General features: G+C 44.6%; 1 protein-coding gene and 1 long non-coding RNA gene across 2 annotated transcripts in view; both read right to left on the reverse strand.

Moving 5' to 3' along the window:
* The window catches only part of PFN2 (profilin 2), a 70,204-nt gene extending 56,502 nt beyond the window's left edge, over nucleotides 1–13,702 (reverse strand). The window contains exon 1 of the mRNA XM_075861490.1: nucleotides 13,339–13,702. Within this exon, the coding sequence (XP_075717605.1) occupies nucleotides 13,339–13,470 (132 nt within the window). The 5' untranslated portion in view covers nucleotides 13,471–13,702. The remainder of the gene's footprint in view (nucleotides 1–13,338) is intronic.
* LOC142759385 (uncharacterized) lies at nucleotides 3,332–12,623 on the reverse strand. The gene is made up of 2 exons (XR_012883131.1): nucleotides 12,454–12,623; nucleotides 3,332–3,498 (listed from the first exon to the last, which is right to left on the reverse strand). It is a non-coding gene; the product is annotated as an uncharacterized LOC142759385 (long non-coding RNA).
* Nucleotides 13,703–14,419: the final 717 nt, after the last annotated feature.

Genomic DNA, 14,419 nt, shown 5'->3' on the forward strand with positions numbered 1-14,419 from the left:
TGGGCGTGTTTTTTTTCGTATGTCCAACTGGGCGTGTATTGTGTTTTTAACTGGGCGTGTTTACGTGTATGACGCTGACCAATCAGTGACCAGTCAGCATCATACACTCCTCTACATTCATTTACACAGCACATAGTGTTCTTACTAGAACGATGTGCAGCCACATACACAAGTGTCCTGATAATGAATACACATGAAATCCAGCCTGGACGTCATGTGTACTCAGAATCCTGACACTTCTGAATCTTTTCTGTGAGATTCCAGCAATCCACACGTAATCTCGTGAGATTACGAGGTAAACGAGATTTAGTTTCCCTTGCTGGAAATCTCACATAAAAGAGTCAGAAGTGTCAGGATTCTGAGTACACATGACGTCCAGGCTGGAGGTCATGTGTATTCATTATCAGGACACCTCTTTAAGCAGCCTAAAAGACTAAGGGCATGTTCATACAGACAAAGACAGAGTATCCACCCTGTGTGCCGCAGGGAATTCCGGTCGAATAACCGCATCAAATTGTGGTGCAGTTTTCCGTCTGGAATGTCCGCTGCAGAAAACAAAAATAGATATTTACCATGGCGACACATCCCTCCGACGTCCTGCAGCCCTGGGATGCCATTTTAGCCTAAAAACTGCTGCAGCCTCTGATTGGCTGCAGATGTCACATGGGATGGAACGTCATCCCAGGAGGCTGGCCTGGATGAAGAAACACAGAATTCTGGGTAAGATATATTTTTTCAGAGTTGCGTTTTTTGCTATTTGTTAAGGGTTTTACCTCCCATTGAATTTAATGGGGGAAAACTCGCAACAAATAAGCAGCGTTTACGCAAATACAATTGACCGGATTAAACAACTGCATCGCAGGTCAATTTCTAAACGCTTTTTCCGCTCAGAATAATTGATCTAATCCGCAGTATTTACGCTACGTGTGAACTTACCCTTAGGCCTAGTTCACACAATGTTTTTGTTTTTTATGCCCCCAAATCTGCTTTTATTGATTTCAATGGAAGGCAGAGGAAGTTTTTGACCGCTCACGTGAAGAAAAAATATATATCTTGGAGCGGTTTCCACTTCTAAACCTACTTTAAAATCAATGGGAGACAAAAAAAAAAGTGACGCTTGTTTGAAGTGCTTTCTGGCGCAGCTTTTGACCGAAAACCGCCCGTCGTTATTGCATTTGCTTAATTAAAAAAAAAAAAAAAAGTTTTCAAATAAAAAAGCATCAAATGCTGGCATTTGAAACTCTGCCTCAAAAATCCTGAAGGAATTGTGAGGCATATTTTTTCAGACTGACACAAACCTGTGTGAATTAGGCTTTAAAAAGCATGGAGTCCTTTTCGGCTGCGCAGTAAAAAAAAATATGCATATAAAGTGCCACAGTATTTGCCAGCGTGATTTTTACAGGTGAAACTTATTAAGTTCATGTACACCAATAATAAATGTTGGGCCTCGTTCACATCTGCGTTGGGGTCCCGTTCTGATGTTCCGTCGCTGCTTTCTACCAGAACGGGACCCTGAACAGACACAAGCTGACACTCACGGAAACCAGAGGTTTCTGTTTCCATCACCATTGATTTCAATGGTGACGGATCCGGTGCACATGGTTTCAGTTTGTCTCTGTTGTACACTGGACCCGTTGTTTTGCTGGAAGCAATAGCGTAGTATCAGTTTATGTTTGTTCAGGGTCCCGTTCTGAAAAAAAGCGTCAGAACGTGACCCCCAACGCAGATGTGAACGAGGCCTTGAACTACCACAGGTTTTTAGCATATATAACATGTTTTATTGAAACACATGCTAAAACGTACATAAATGACATCAAATCCAAGAAAACGTTTTAGAAGGGAAAGTCAACACAGAAAACAATGGCTTAGTGGCTGCTGGAAGGAACACCTTTACCTGTAAATTAAATGTGTTTACTCTGTAAAAAAAACCCGCATAGGCAAAAACTACTCCTCTAAATGCACCCTTAGGCCACATGCGCACCATGCGGAGTTCCCTTGCGGAAAATTCGCAGTGTAATACAGTACTGGCAAAGTAAATGAGATTACAAGTAATCTCATCCACATGTTGCGGAATTTAGCACGAGAATGGACCAGCAGTGAGTATTTTAAAATCTGCAGCATATAAATTTCTTGCGTTTGTCAAGTGTGTGTGTGTTTGTATATATGTAATATATAAAAGCACACCAATAACCGCAGCATAACATCTGCACCTCTTTCCGCGTCAAAATGTAAAACAATGCATCCAAAAGCCGCATCATTAACTGTAGATTTTACCTGCGCTTATCTGCAGTTCTGATTAGGATTATCTCCACCAAATGACAGAACGTGTGCAAGTAGAATGGAAGTCATTGGAGATAGTCCTGGAAAATGTACGGCTTCTAGAGCTTTAAAATCGATTGGGTCAGCTCTTAATATTATAGTACACAACTTTTCTACTAATGGTATATATAAGACTATTGAAGGGTGCGGGTGATTTCTGCCAAGATAATTCTCTCAATGTCATATTAATCCACTTTAAAACGTATCTAAGCTGTCTTGAAGGGGCACTCCTATTCTTGGACATTTATAACACATGCCAGTCCTGCCTTCTGCTCCTGGGCTCCAGCCACTAACCGACAAGGTGGCCTAGTTTTCCGTAGCGTAGTTCACCGTGTGTGCCGTTTCTGTAACTCCCATTCCCTTCTATAAGAGTTTCGGAATCCGCATAACAAAAACGCACCCAGCTGTTTCCGGAAAACCCAGCTACCACATCAGTCACCGGCCCAGCAGCGGAAGATAGGACGAAGCTCAGGGAACCCATTCTAGAGATAGGTGCAGGTCCCATCTCTGAAAAAGCCCCTGTCCTCCTCACAGAAAGGGATTTGCCATCATCCGGGTGCTAGTAAAGCGTTGTGCCACTTTGTCTCCTTTTAGCTTTTTCCTACATGCTTAATAAAAGGGTGGGTTGGTGGACCACTTTATGTGAAAACACTGTGTATGGGGTAGGGAAAGCTCCTAATGCAAATATCGAACAAAGCAACATGTCCCCACTTACCCGCAGACTGCTTTCCTCTATAGTGGGAAACACCCAAAAATGTAATTAAAAAAAATAAACATACCAGACTTTTTTATTATCTTTTTTTAAACAGTGTGGCCAATGGCGATCTATGCCACTGTATGGTTGTACAGTGGCATATACGTCCGCGGTATATCCCAGGGGTGATGTGAACAGAGCTTTTGCTGCTTGACCAACATTTGCTCCTCACTGATTATCTACCTCTACACCACATGGAAAATAGGAAAAAACAAAGGCGACAAAATATTGCTTATTGAGGTATTCATTGTACAGATCTTTGCGTGTCACATGGTTTATTGCTTGCTACTTAACAACCGTGGCACGTGGTTTTTATGCTTCCCTCTAAGTCCTGACTCCGTCTACTGCTGTCCAATGTATCTCTGGAGAGGGAACGATCTCCTTTCAATTCCTTACAGTACAAAGCAGCTGCTCCTTCACATAACCTAATAAAGACAAGTCACAAAATCAGCTGCTGTAATATTATGTCTACCATAAAGCACCGCCAAATGACTCAAGAAGCAGCTGAGATTCCCAGCACAAAGTAGGAAGGAAGCCACAGACAAAAATCTATTTCACAATTGTGACGGGACATCTGTAATTCACATAATACAGTGATGAACAGAACTTAAAAAGGGGTTGTCCGGGATTTACAAGACGTTGGCTAAGGGTGTGTTCACATCAGCGTTAGGTTCCGTTAATGGGTTCCGTCAGACCTTTCAGTCAGGGTCCGTTAACATTACAATTGATTTCAATGGTAATGCTTCCATTGCTAATGATTTCCGATGGTCTCCACTCCGTGAGGTTTCCATTGTTTTGCCGGAATCAAAAGCGCAGTAGGCAACCGATAAGTCTTCAGTTGTCCATGCCCGGACAACCCCTTTAAGGCTCTGTTCACATTTGCATCAGATTCGGTCATGTGTCGGATAAAATTTGTGCATGCATGCAGCACATATGATGGAAACCTGACAGAACCCATTAAAGTCAAGGAGTTCTATCGGGCGCGTTTGGTGTCTTTTTGGATGAATTCTTTGTTTCAGTTTCCAAATGGATCATGTTTTTGTTTAACACGTTTAGTTTAGGCTTTGTACACAATCGTGCTAAACTTTTCCGTTCTGTCATAGAAACAAAAAGAATTAAAAACCTTTAGTGCCTGAGCCATTGCATCATGGACACTAATGGTACCTGACAAAACCCATTGACTTGGGTTTCATCAGGTTTCCATGAGGGTGCATGTTGTTTTACTGGAAGAAGTAGCGCGGTGCTATTTTTTTGAGTACTTTTCACCAGAACTACAAAGGAAGCCTCCAACGCAGATGTGAACAGAGCCCTATTGTAAGTATATATATACACACACACACACACACACACACACACGACGGTGCAACAGTAGGTCTATGGCTTCGTTAATATCTGCGTCTGGACTCAGTTCATGGGCTCCGATGGAGCTTTCCGTCAGGGGGAAAGCATAAATGGAATCCAAACTTAAACAAACGGAAACCATTGGTTTCCGTTTGTCACCGTTGGGTAAGGGTTCCATCGTTTTGATGGAATAAATAGCGTAATAGACCACGGCATTGATTCAGTCAACACGACAGAACCCTTACACAACGGTGACAAACGGAAACCATTTGCATCACCATTAATTTCAATGGTGACTGATCCGGTGCAAACAGAAAACTATGGTTTCCGTTCATGGGTTCCCCTGAAGAAAAGCTCAGACGGAGTCCTGACGCAGATGTGAACGAAGCCTATCCTGTAGAATCCTATGTCCTAGTCTCAGTCTGTCTGTCCTGTTTAAAAAAAACACACCTGCCGTAAACAGTGAAGTCGAACAGACATTTCTTGGCATAACAAAACCAATGATCTGTTAAAAATAAATAAATAAAAATAAAACTGACATTTCAAAACGCTAGCGTGTTGTGAACAGGCCCTAGCTCCCTTTTTATAAATTCTAGCTGGAATCTTTTTCTTCACGAGTTATTTTTTTGTGCACACACTTAGGCCTCATGCACACGAACATATTTTTTCCCTCCCATAAATACTGGCGTAAATACGAGTCCTTGGTCACATGTATTCGACCCGTATTGTACCAGTATTTACGGACCTGTGCCCGTAAATATGGGTCCGGTGTCACCAGTATTCCACCCGTATTTACGGGCATGTTTTCGCTGCAAAATTGCACTGCACTAATCGGCAGCCCCTTCTCTCTATCAGTGCAGGATAGAGAGAAGGGGCAGCCCTTTCCGTAGTAAAAGTAAAATAAATTCATACTTACCCGGCCGTTGACTTGGTGACGCGTCCCTCTGTTGACATCCAGCCCGACCTCCCTGGATGACGCAGCAGTCCATGTGACCGCTGCAGCCTGTGATTGGCCTGTGATTGGCTGCAGCGGTCACATGGGCTGAAACGTCATCCCTGGAGGCCGGACTGGAGGATGAAGCAGGGAGTTCTGGGTAAGTATGAACGTCTTTTTTTTTTTTTTTACAGGTTGATCTATAATGTGATCGGTAGTTTCTGTCCAGGGTGCTGAAAGTTACTGCCGATCGTTTAACTCTTTCAGCACCCTGGACAGTGACTATTTACGGACGTCGCCTAGCAACGCTCCCGTAATTACGGGTGCACACACGTAGTCACCCGTAATTACGGGAGCCCCATAGACTTCTATGGGCCTGCCTGTGCCGTAATTACGGCCTGAAATAGGACATGTTCTATATTTTTCAACGGCACGGGCACCTTCCCGTAAGCATATAGAAGTCCACGGGCGTTTTTACGTTCGTGTGCATGGGGCCTTAGGGTATGCCTCCAAACATCTGCCCATTGATTTCAATGGGGAAAACAGCGTTCTGTTCCCACGGGGCGTTTTTTTACGTGGCCGTTCCCATTTTATCAATTCCCTGTCTCCTAACTAATCTAATAGGCGCTTTGCTGCTGATAACTGCAGTGTGATTTGTTTTTTTTTTAAAAAACGTTTAGCATTTGCGAAGTTATGAGCATTTTTCCAATATTTAAATGAGCTTTTATTAGACAAGTGGAAGGTAACAGCGATTCTCCTGAGGTGGAGCTTCTTCACGGCCTCTGACACTGTCCAATCAGCATGAAGCTGCTTCACACACAGTATGAGACACATTCTAGAAGGAAGGGGGATCACTTCATACAGCCATATCTCAGGCTGTGGAACACTTAGAACAGCGGTTCTGGTGGCATATGAAAGAGGAGATTCTAATCTTTCATATGATCGCAGTTCTAGTTGTGACACAACCGGAGATATCGCCAGTTGAAAACACAGTCAGGAATGGAAGCCGTATACTATATGATCAGGCTGTGTTGCTGGGCAGGGAAGGGGAAGAAGCTGTATGCTGATTGGACAGCGTCATACAGAAAACATTACACCGCCCAGAGTGACAAGAAAGCGTCACCTCCTATTTGGCTATTAGAGCCACATTAAATGCTCATAACTTTGCAAATTTTTTTTTAAACAAATCACACTGTAGTTCTCAGCAGCAAAGCGCTTATTAGATTAGTTACGAGATGGGGAATTGGTAAACCGGTGACAGCCTCTTTGACATCCACAACCTGAAGCTTAATCTATTGAAAATCAAGACTGTACATTACCTATTATAAAAATAAAAAAAAAGGAAATCAGAATGGCCAATAATAATAACGGAGGGACAGCTGCTCGTCCTCGAATCCACCATGACCTTAACAGCATGTGTGCCACTACATAATGTATGTTAACACCTTCCCTACTACATTGGTAAGAAAATATGTCTTCGCAGAAGCACACAGATTTTCCAACAGGTCGGTAAATCTCTTAGAGACATTAGGATACATTCATATTCAGCGCTTGGAAAAAAAATGAGATATAGAGACACAAATACATACATAAAGACAATGAACGCTAAGAAAAAAAAACCACTGATATTAAGATTATTACTATATTGGAAAAGTATCCGATTCCATGTAGCCATTATCGGCCTGTGCATCGTTCGATAATTAGAGAGAAGATACCGCACAGCAATGAATAGCAACTGCCTGGGACTTGAAGAAAGCGTAGGCCTCCCAAATTACTGCAGTCATTCCAAGCCTGCTGATTCTGTAATCACCAGCCCCGGCAAACGTGTCTGCATGCGTGGGTCTCCTCTGTGAGGGAGGAGCGGGCACTGACTCACTGTGACGCACGCGTCATAATAAATTCTCCTATTTAAATTTAAAGAATAAGCAGCAGCCAATGAATCAGTTCATTACAAACGGTATAGTATGAGTGTCCTACATCGAAAATCACTTCTATCCCCCATAGTCTATTCAAATGTGGTATGTAATGTAAGGGTGACGTGATCATAGATCTAAGAAAAGAACAACTAGACTTTCCAGGTCGGAAAATTCAGGACACGTAAAACACGCCAACAAATCTCAATTTATGAAAAGAACGACTGGAAATCAAGTTGGAAAAAAACAGATGCCATATACAAATATTGAGATATTAGTTTGGTAGTCTTATGGCTATATATATATACACACGATTACCTACAAATGCGCTTGTGAACTTGTATGTGCATTAACGCTATGGACAAAGCGGTCACGCAAAAAAAGTGCGCAGCATGCAGTTTATACATAAAGCCCGCTCCTCACAGTTCTATCCGGAATACAAGTAAAATGCCAAAATGAAAGAGAACCAGTCATGCTTGTTTTTTTACCATATACCTCCCTTTATACCTGGCGTCCTCTCGACTCCAGAACTGTAATTAAAAAAATGTTGGCCCTCCCATTGTACCACTACAGCCCCTTCTCCGCTTGGTGCCTAATATGCTAATTTTGAGTAAAGGTACAGAGGAGACCTTATCTCTCTTCAGATGGCGTTGCCTCCTGCATCACGGTGAGGCTGTCCAATCAGAGCGGGTCTTCTGCATCACGGTGAGGCTGTCCAATCAGAGCGGGTCTTCTGCATCACTGTGAGGCTGTCCAATCAGAGTGGGTCTTCTGCATCACTGTGAGGCTGTCCAATCAGAGTGGGTCTTCTGTATCACTGTGAGGCTGTCCGCTCTGATTAGTAAGTGACCTGATCTCTTATTATAAACACCAATTACTAAAATGAAAGGGACCCCCCCCCCCCCACTCCCCGTCTTAACTCCTTAATCTTCAAGGTACTGTTGAGGACACTGCTAAAAGTATCTTCAGGATTGTAGACACATTTCAGTCCCATTGACTCCCACCATGAAAGTGTTGTCAACATTAGCTGAAAAATCTCAGAGCTAAAAAGTTGAAAAAACACAGTGAAGGAAAGAATGTCGGTGGCCGCTTTATTCTGCCAATTGATGGTGGTCCCAGCTACAGGACCCCAGCCCCCCCCCCCCCACCCCAATGTCATCAGATTAAAGAGACCTTCAGGGCATTCACAGACTAAGGCCCAATAAGGCCCGTAATTACGGGCCCATAGACTTCTATTGGCCACGGGTACCTTCAAGTATGCTTACGGGAAGGTGCCCGTGCCATTGAAAAATATAGAACATGTCCTATTTCAGGCCGTAATAACGGCACGGGCAGGCCCATAGAAGTCTATGGGGCTCCCGTTATTACAGGAGCGTTGCTAGGCGATGTCAGGGGATAGTCACTGTCCAGGGTGCTGAAAGAGTTAACTGATCGGCAGTAACTCTTTCAGCACCCGAGACAGTGACTACCGCTGGAGTTAATAGTATTAAAAGTTAACTTACCTGTTTCTTCCTCCAGTCCGGCCTCCCGGGATGACGTTTCATCCCATGTGACCGCTGTAGCCCATCACAGGCCAATCACAGGCTGCAGCGGTCACATGGACTGCCGCGTCATCCAGGGAAGTTGGACTGGATGTCAACAGAGGGACGCGTCACCAAGTCAACGGCCGGGTAAGTACGAATTTATTTTACTTTTACTGCGGAAAGGGCTGTCCCTTCTCTCTATCCTGCACTGATAGAGAGAAGGGCTGCCGATTAGTGCAGTATAATCTTGCAGCGAAAACGTGCCCGTAAATACGGGTGGAATACTCGAGACACCGGACCCGTATTTATGGGCACGGGTCCGTAAATACTGGTGCAATACGGGTCGAATACGTGTGACCAAAGAGCCGTATTTACGCCAGTATTTACGGGAGGACAAAAATACGTTCATGTGCATGAGGCCTAAAGAAGCAACACTGAAGCACATGCCCCCTTCGATTCACGTTTAAACCTGCAATACAGACTGGCGTCTGAGAAAAAAAAATTCACTGGGGCCATTTCAAGGGCTAGAATTACGGCCTCATTCATATATTGCAGATTTAGTCAGTATTTTGAAGTTAAAATCCGCAAAGGATGCAAAGAGAAGTGCAAATCTTTAAATTATGTTCCTCTGTGTTTAGGATGCATTTCTGGTTTGGGATTACAAATATTGATGCAAAATACTGACCAAATCTTCAATGTGTGAATGAGGCCTTACGGTGCGGTTATGCGCTTTGATAATGCGAATGATTCGGCAATTTCTTGCCTGCACAACTATTCACCACTCGTATTGAGGGGGGGGGACTGACGACGTGTCTTTACATGTGGTGATTCCTTGATATTGCAGTCGTAGCCACGTGGTAAAGTGGCTGGGCACCAAAGTCTAGATGGGTGCCAGACTACTGAGCGATTGCATGTAAACTCAGCGATTTGTGGATCTTACGATTTAAATCTTTAGAACTCCTGAAGATCTAGTGAGGGTATGTTCACACGTACACGTCCGTAACAGCTGAAATCACGGAGCTGTTTTCAGGAGAAAACAGCTCCGCAATTTCAGACGTAATGGCAAGTGCAGGCGCTTTTCGCTGCGTCCATTACGGACGTAATTGGAGCTGTTTTTCCATGGAGTCCAGGGAAAACTGCTCCATTTACGTCTGAAGAAGTGACAGGCACTTCTTTGACGCGGGCGTCTTTTTTATGCGCCGTCTTTTGACAGCGGCGCGTAAAAAAATGACCATCTGCACAGAACATCGTAAAGCCCATTCAAATGAAAGGGCAGATGTTTGCTGTCGCTTTGGAGCCGTATTTTAGGACATAATTCGGGGCTAAAACGCCCGAATTACGTCCGTAAATAGGGTGTGTGAACCCAGCCTAATAGTACAAGTTCATTTAAGTGTCTGATCAGAAAGCAATATTGCTTCAGTGATTGTAATGTATGAGAATAGCTGTCAAAGAATCGCAAAAGATTGCCATCCAAATCCCAGATGTCTACCGCAGAGGAACTATTCCCAACATCCAAAATACCTAAAAATAATGCAGGCATCTGTTAAAGTGCGTTACATCGACGTGTACAGACAAGGCCAGGTGGAGCACAAGGTTTGGACAATGTAGGTGCCAGGCAGTGAATGAAGTGCCCGAGAAAGAAGAGAATACATTGACTTGACAATGAGTGACAGGCACTGGTGGCATTAATGATTTTTACAATGTATCAGCTGCCAGGCTCCTGAGAATGTGAAGCCCTGCAGAGGGTCTGTCACCAAGCGGACATCTACTAGAAGCCCTGATAACATGGACCTGCGGGGTGCAGTAGAAGTCAATAGAACCCCCCCCCCCCCCCCTCCCTGAATGAATAAAGTGCAACCCCATGAGATCAGGGCACAGGCTGTTCAGTGGGTACGAAGTCACTAGGTCTATATTATCGCTTTTCATGGCAGATCCTCTTTATGATGCCATTACTTTTCAGAATCGAGATTACTTTTCAAGGGGTCTTCCGGGAAGAAGAAAAACGTGAATTCTATCTAAACTATTAGGCCCCGTTCACACTGAGTTTTTTTTGCAGGCAGAAAATTGTGCCACAAAATTCCGTCTGGAATTTTGAGGCAGATTTTGATCTGACTGCACGCCGTTTGCCGCGTTTTTCGCCTGCGGCCATTGAGCGCTGCGGGCAAAAACGTTGTCTCTGCCTCCCATTGATGTCAATGGGAGGTCAGAGACATAAACGCCCGCATTTACGGCTGTTTTTTGGTGCGTTTTCCAACACTATTTTCACGTAAAAAAAACTCTGTGAATAGGGCCTTACACTCCTCTATATACTTACCTTTTAGGGTATGTTCACACGTAGTGTTTTCAGGCGTATATCGGGGCGCTTTCGCCACGAAAAACGGCTGAAATATCTGAAGTAGAACGCCTACAAACATCTGCCCATTGATTTCAATGGGAAATATGGCGTTCTGTTCTGACGGGGAGTTTTTTTACGCCTAATTTTCTAAAAACGGTGTGTAAAAAGACGCCCGCGAAAAAGAAGTGCATGTCACTTCTTGGGACATTTTTGGAGCCATTTTTCATTGACTATAGAAAAACAACTCCAAAAACGGCCGTAAAAAGCGCTGCAAAAATCGCGAGTGGCTTAAAAAAAACTTCTGAAAATCAGGAGCTGCTTTCCCTTGAAAACCGCTCTGTATTTTGAGACCTTTTTGATTTTGTGTGTGCGCATACCATAAGAATTCCTCGGCGCACTGTTTGGATCTCCCGCTGCATCTCGGTTTACATGTGTGCATGATGATGCGTCATTTATAGGGACGATGTGTCATGGCGTCCACTCATGGTCCGCTGTAGTGACATCACTATGGTCAAGGCGTCACTACAACAGCCCAAGACTGTTGGGTCCACTCATGGCGCAGGCGTGCTAATAGACGTAGCCGAGACCTAAATAGAAACGGAGAAATTCTAAGGGCTTATTCAGACAAACTAGGTATACGTCCGTGCAACGCGTGTGATTTTCACACACGTCGCACGGACCTATATTAGTCTATGGGGCTGTGCAGACATGTGCGTGATTTTTACGCTGCGTGAGTCCGCTGAAAAAAAGTCACGACATGTCCGTTCTTTGGGCATTTTTCGCGCATCACGCACCCACGGAAGTCAATGGGTGCGTGAAAAGGATGAATGAAAACAGAAAAGCACCACATGCTTTTTTGTTTACAAACATCCAAACGGAGTGTCATAATGATGGCGGCTGCGCGAAAATCACGCAGCCGCGCATCATATGGGGCTGACACACGGAGCTGTTAAGTGCCTTTTGCGCACGCAAAACGCTGCGTTTTTTTGCGCAAGCAAAACGCACACGCTCATGTGAATCCGGCCTAAAGGGAAGAACATTAAAACGTTAATTTCGCATTTTTGGGAGTATTCATTTTCTCTCCCCTTTAATGCACTTTTTATAGATTCCAGTCAGGCACTTTTGAAACTTAGTTACAAAATAAAATCACTCCTAAATGTAACTCCACAAGTTGTGAATCTCCTACTCATATAGACACCTCCAATAAGGGGTCACACTTCACTAAAATTCTAGACCAGTGTACCACACAAGGCCTGGTGGTGGTGGTAGTAGTAGTAGTAGATATGCCGCTATATGTCCCGCTCCCACGTCCCTACATAAGTAGGCAGATTTACCATGCAGGGGTTTAGGAAAGCTGGAGGGCATCCCCTGCAGGAGATGGAACCATCATAAATAACCCGGAAGATGCCACCATGTGGGTGAGTGGCTTCTACTGGTGAATGTTATAATCCTTTAAGAGTCTATATGGATAACCAATCACATCTGTAGGACTGCATTATATATGGTTACTATGGATCAATAAAAGGAATATTCCATAGGGTTAGTGGTATATAGGTGATGAGTGGGAGACACCATAGAACTGATCACAATACAGTGTGACATTTCACAGACACCTATGAGATCATCATCTTGTCCTCCTGATCAGCCAAGGATACCATTCAATTAAATGGAACCCACAAATCTGAGAAGCAGCAGCGCAGCATCTTCCAGTTTATTGCGATCCTAAGTAAATGAACTGGAAGAAGCCGCTCTGAGGACTACCGCTTATAAGTACCGCATCGTACAGGCCCCTTGTGCAGGATAAAAATCAATGGGAGCACGCCATCTTGCAGAAGAACATGGTGTCAGCAGCGGCGGGGGCGGGATTCACGAAAGCCGATTACGTCAAATACGTAAATCTCATGATGACAGTGACTTAGGTCTACGCAAAAGACCCTTAGTGAGCAAAATCTGCGCCAGGCCCTGTATCCCAGAATAGACTAGATCTAGCGGAGCCGGGCAGCTGCAATGTCTGATAGCAGATCGCAATGTCCTGACTGCATATGTATGTACATAAGGACCACGGGCATTATATTGTTTATAAGAGCCGCATAACGAAGCCATCAATGGATGATGATGAGGAGGAGGATGGTGCAGGCTCCCCCTCCCGCGGCAGGTGCACTCTATACAGGAGGACGATGACAGAGAATACAGTTATCCTCATATTACGCCCCGCTTACCGTTAGCGTCTGGAAGAAGCCTCCGGGGGTTGTTGCCCAGACGTATTTGGCGTCCACGTACCCGACAATGGCGGCCTCCTGGCAGCTGCCATCGGCCATCAACATATCCACGTAATCCTGCCAGCCGGACATCTTCAGTGGGGAGGGGGGACACCGACAGGGGCAACCAAAAAGGTACCGGTGTTAGTGAGAGAAGGGAGCCCGGGGTAGGGATGAGGGTAGCCGGTATCGGGGATGAAGAGGCTCCGTCACGGCCGGGAATAATCTGAGCTTCAACAGCCGGGAGAAGCCAAGGAAATAGGGCAGCGCCCGGGTGTAGCCCCCCTCCCCCTGCAATGCCGCTACAGATCCCTCCGCCAGCAGCAGCGGAAGGACACTGACACACCTCCGCGTCAAGCGACAAGTTTATTACACAGTGTCCTCTATGGAGACTCAGGAATCACTGCACACATACTGTACAGAGGGCCCGTTATAAAATAACTCCATATGGAGTCACTGCACACAAACTGTACAGAGGGCCCGTTATAAAATAACTCCAGTGCGTTATATTCATCACACAGAGCACTGTATAGACAGTCAAGAGTCACTGCACACAGTCACACATACTGTACAGAGGGCCCGTTATAACTCCAGTGCATAACACAGTGCACTATATAGGAGAGTCAATAGTCACTGCACACATTGACATAATTCCCATTATAAGATCCCTCCAGTGCATTCTATACGTCACACAGTGCACTGCAAGAAAAGTCAAAGAGTCCCTGCACACATACCTGGAGACCGTTATAAAACTGGTCCAAATCATTATATTTATCACATAGTGTACTGTATGGAGAGCCAAGCGCCACTGCAAATGGTATACTGCCCATTAGAAAATAGCTCCAGTGTGTTATAAATATCACGTAGGGAACTGTATGAGTCACTGCACACATACATAGTGCCCTTTCTAAAATAGCTCCAGTGCACTATATTCCACACACAGTCTACTATAAGGAGAGTCAAGAGTCACTGCACACATACTGTACAGAGTGCAGTTCCAGTGCATTTTATTCATCACTCAGTGCGCTATATGAAGAGAAAG

The sequence above is a fragment of the Rhinoderma darwinii genome, chromosome 4 (genome assembly GCF_050947455.1).
Source record: "Rhinoderma darwinii isolate aRhiDar2 chromosome 4, aRhiDar2.hap1, whole genome shotgun sequence".
NCBI lineage: Eukaryota > Metazoa > Chordata > Amphibia > Anura > Rhinodermatidae > Rhinoderma > Rhinoderma darwinii.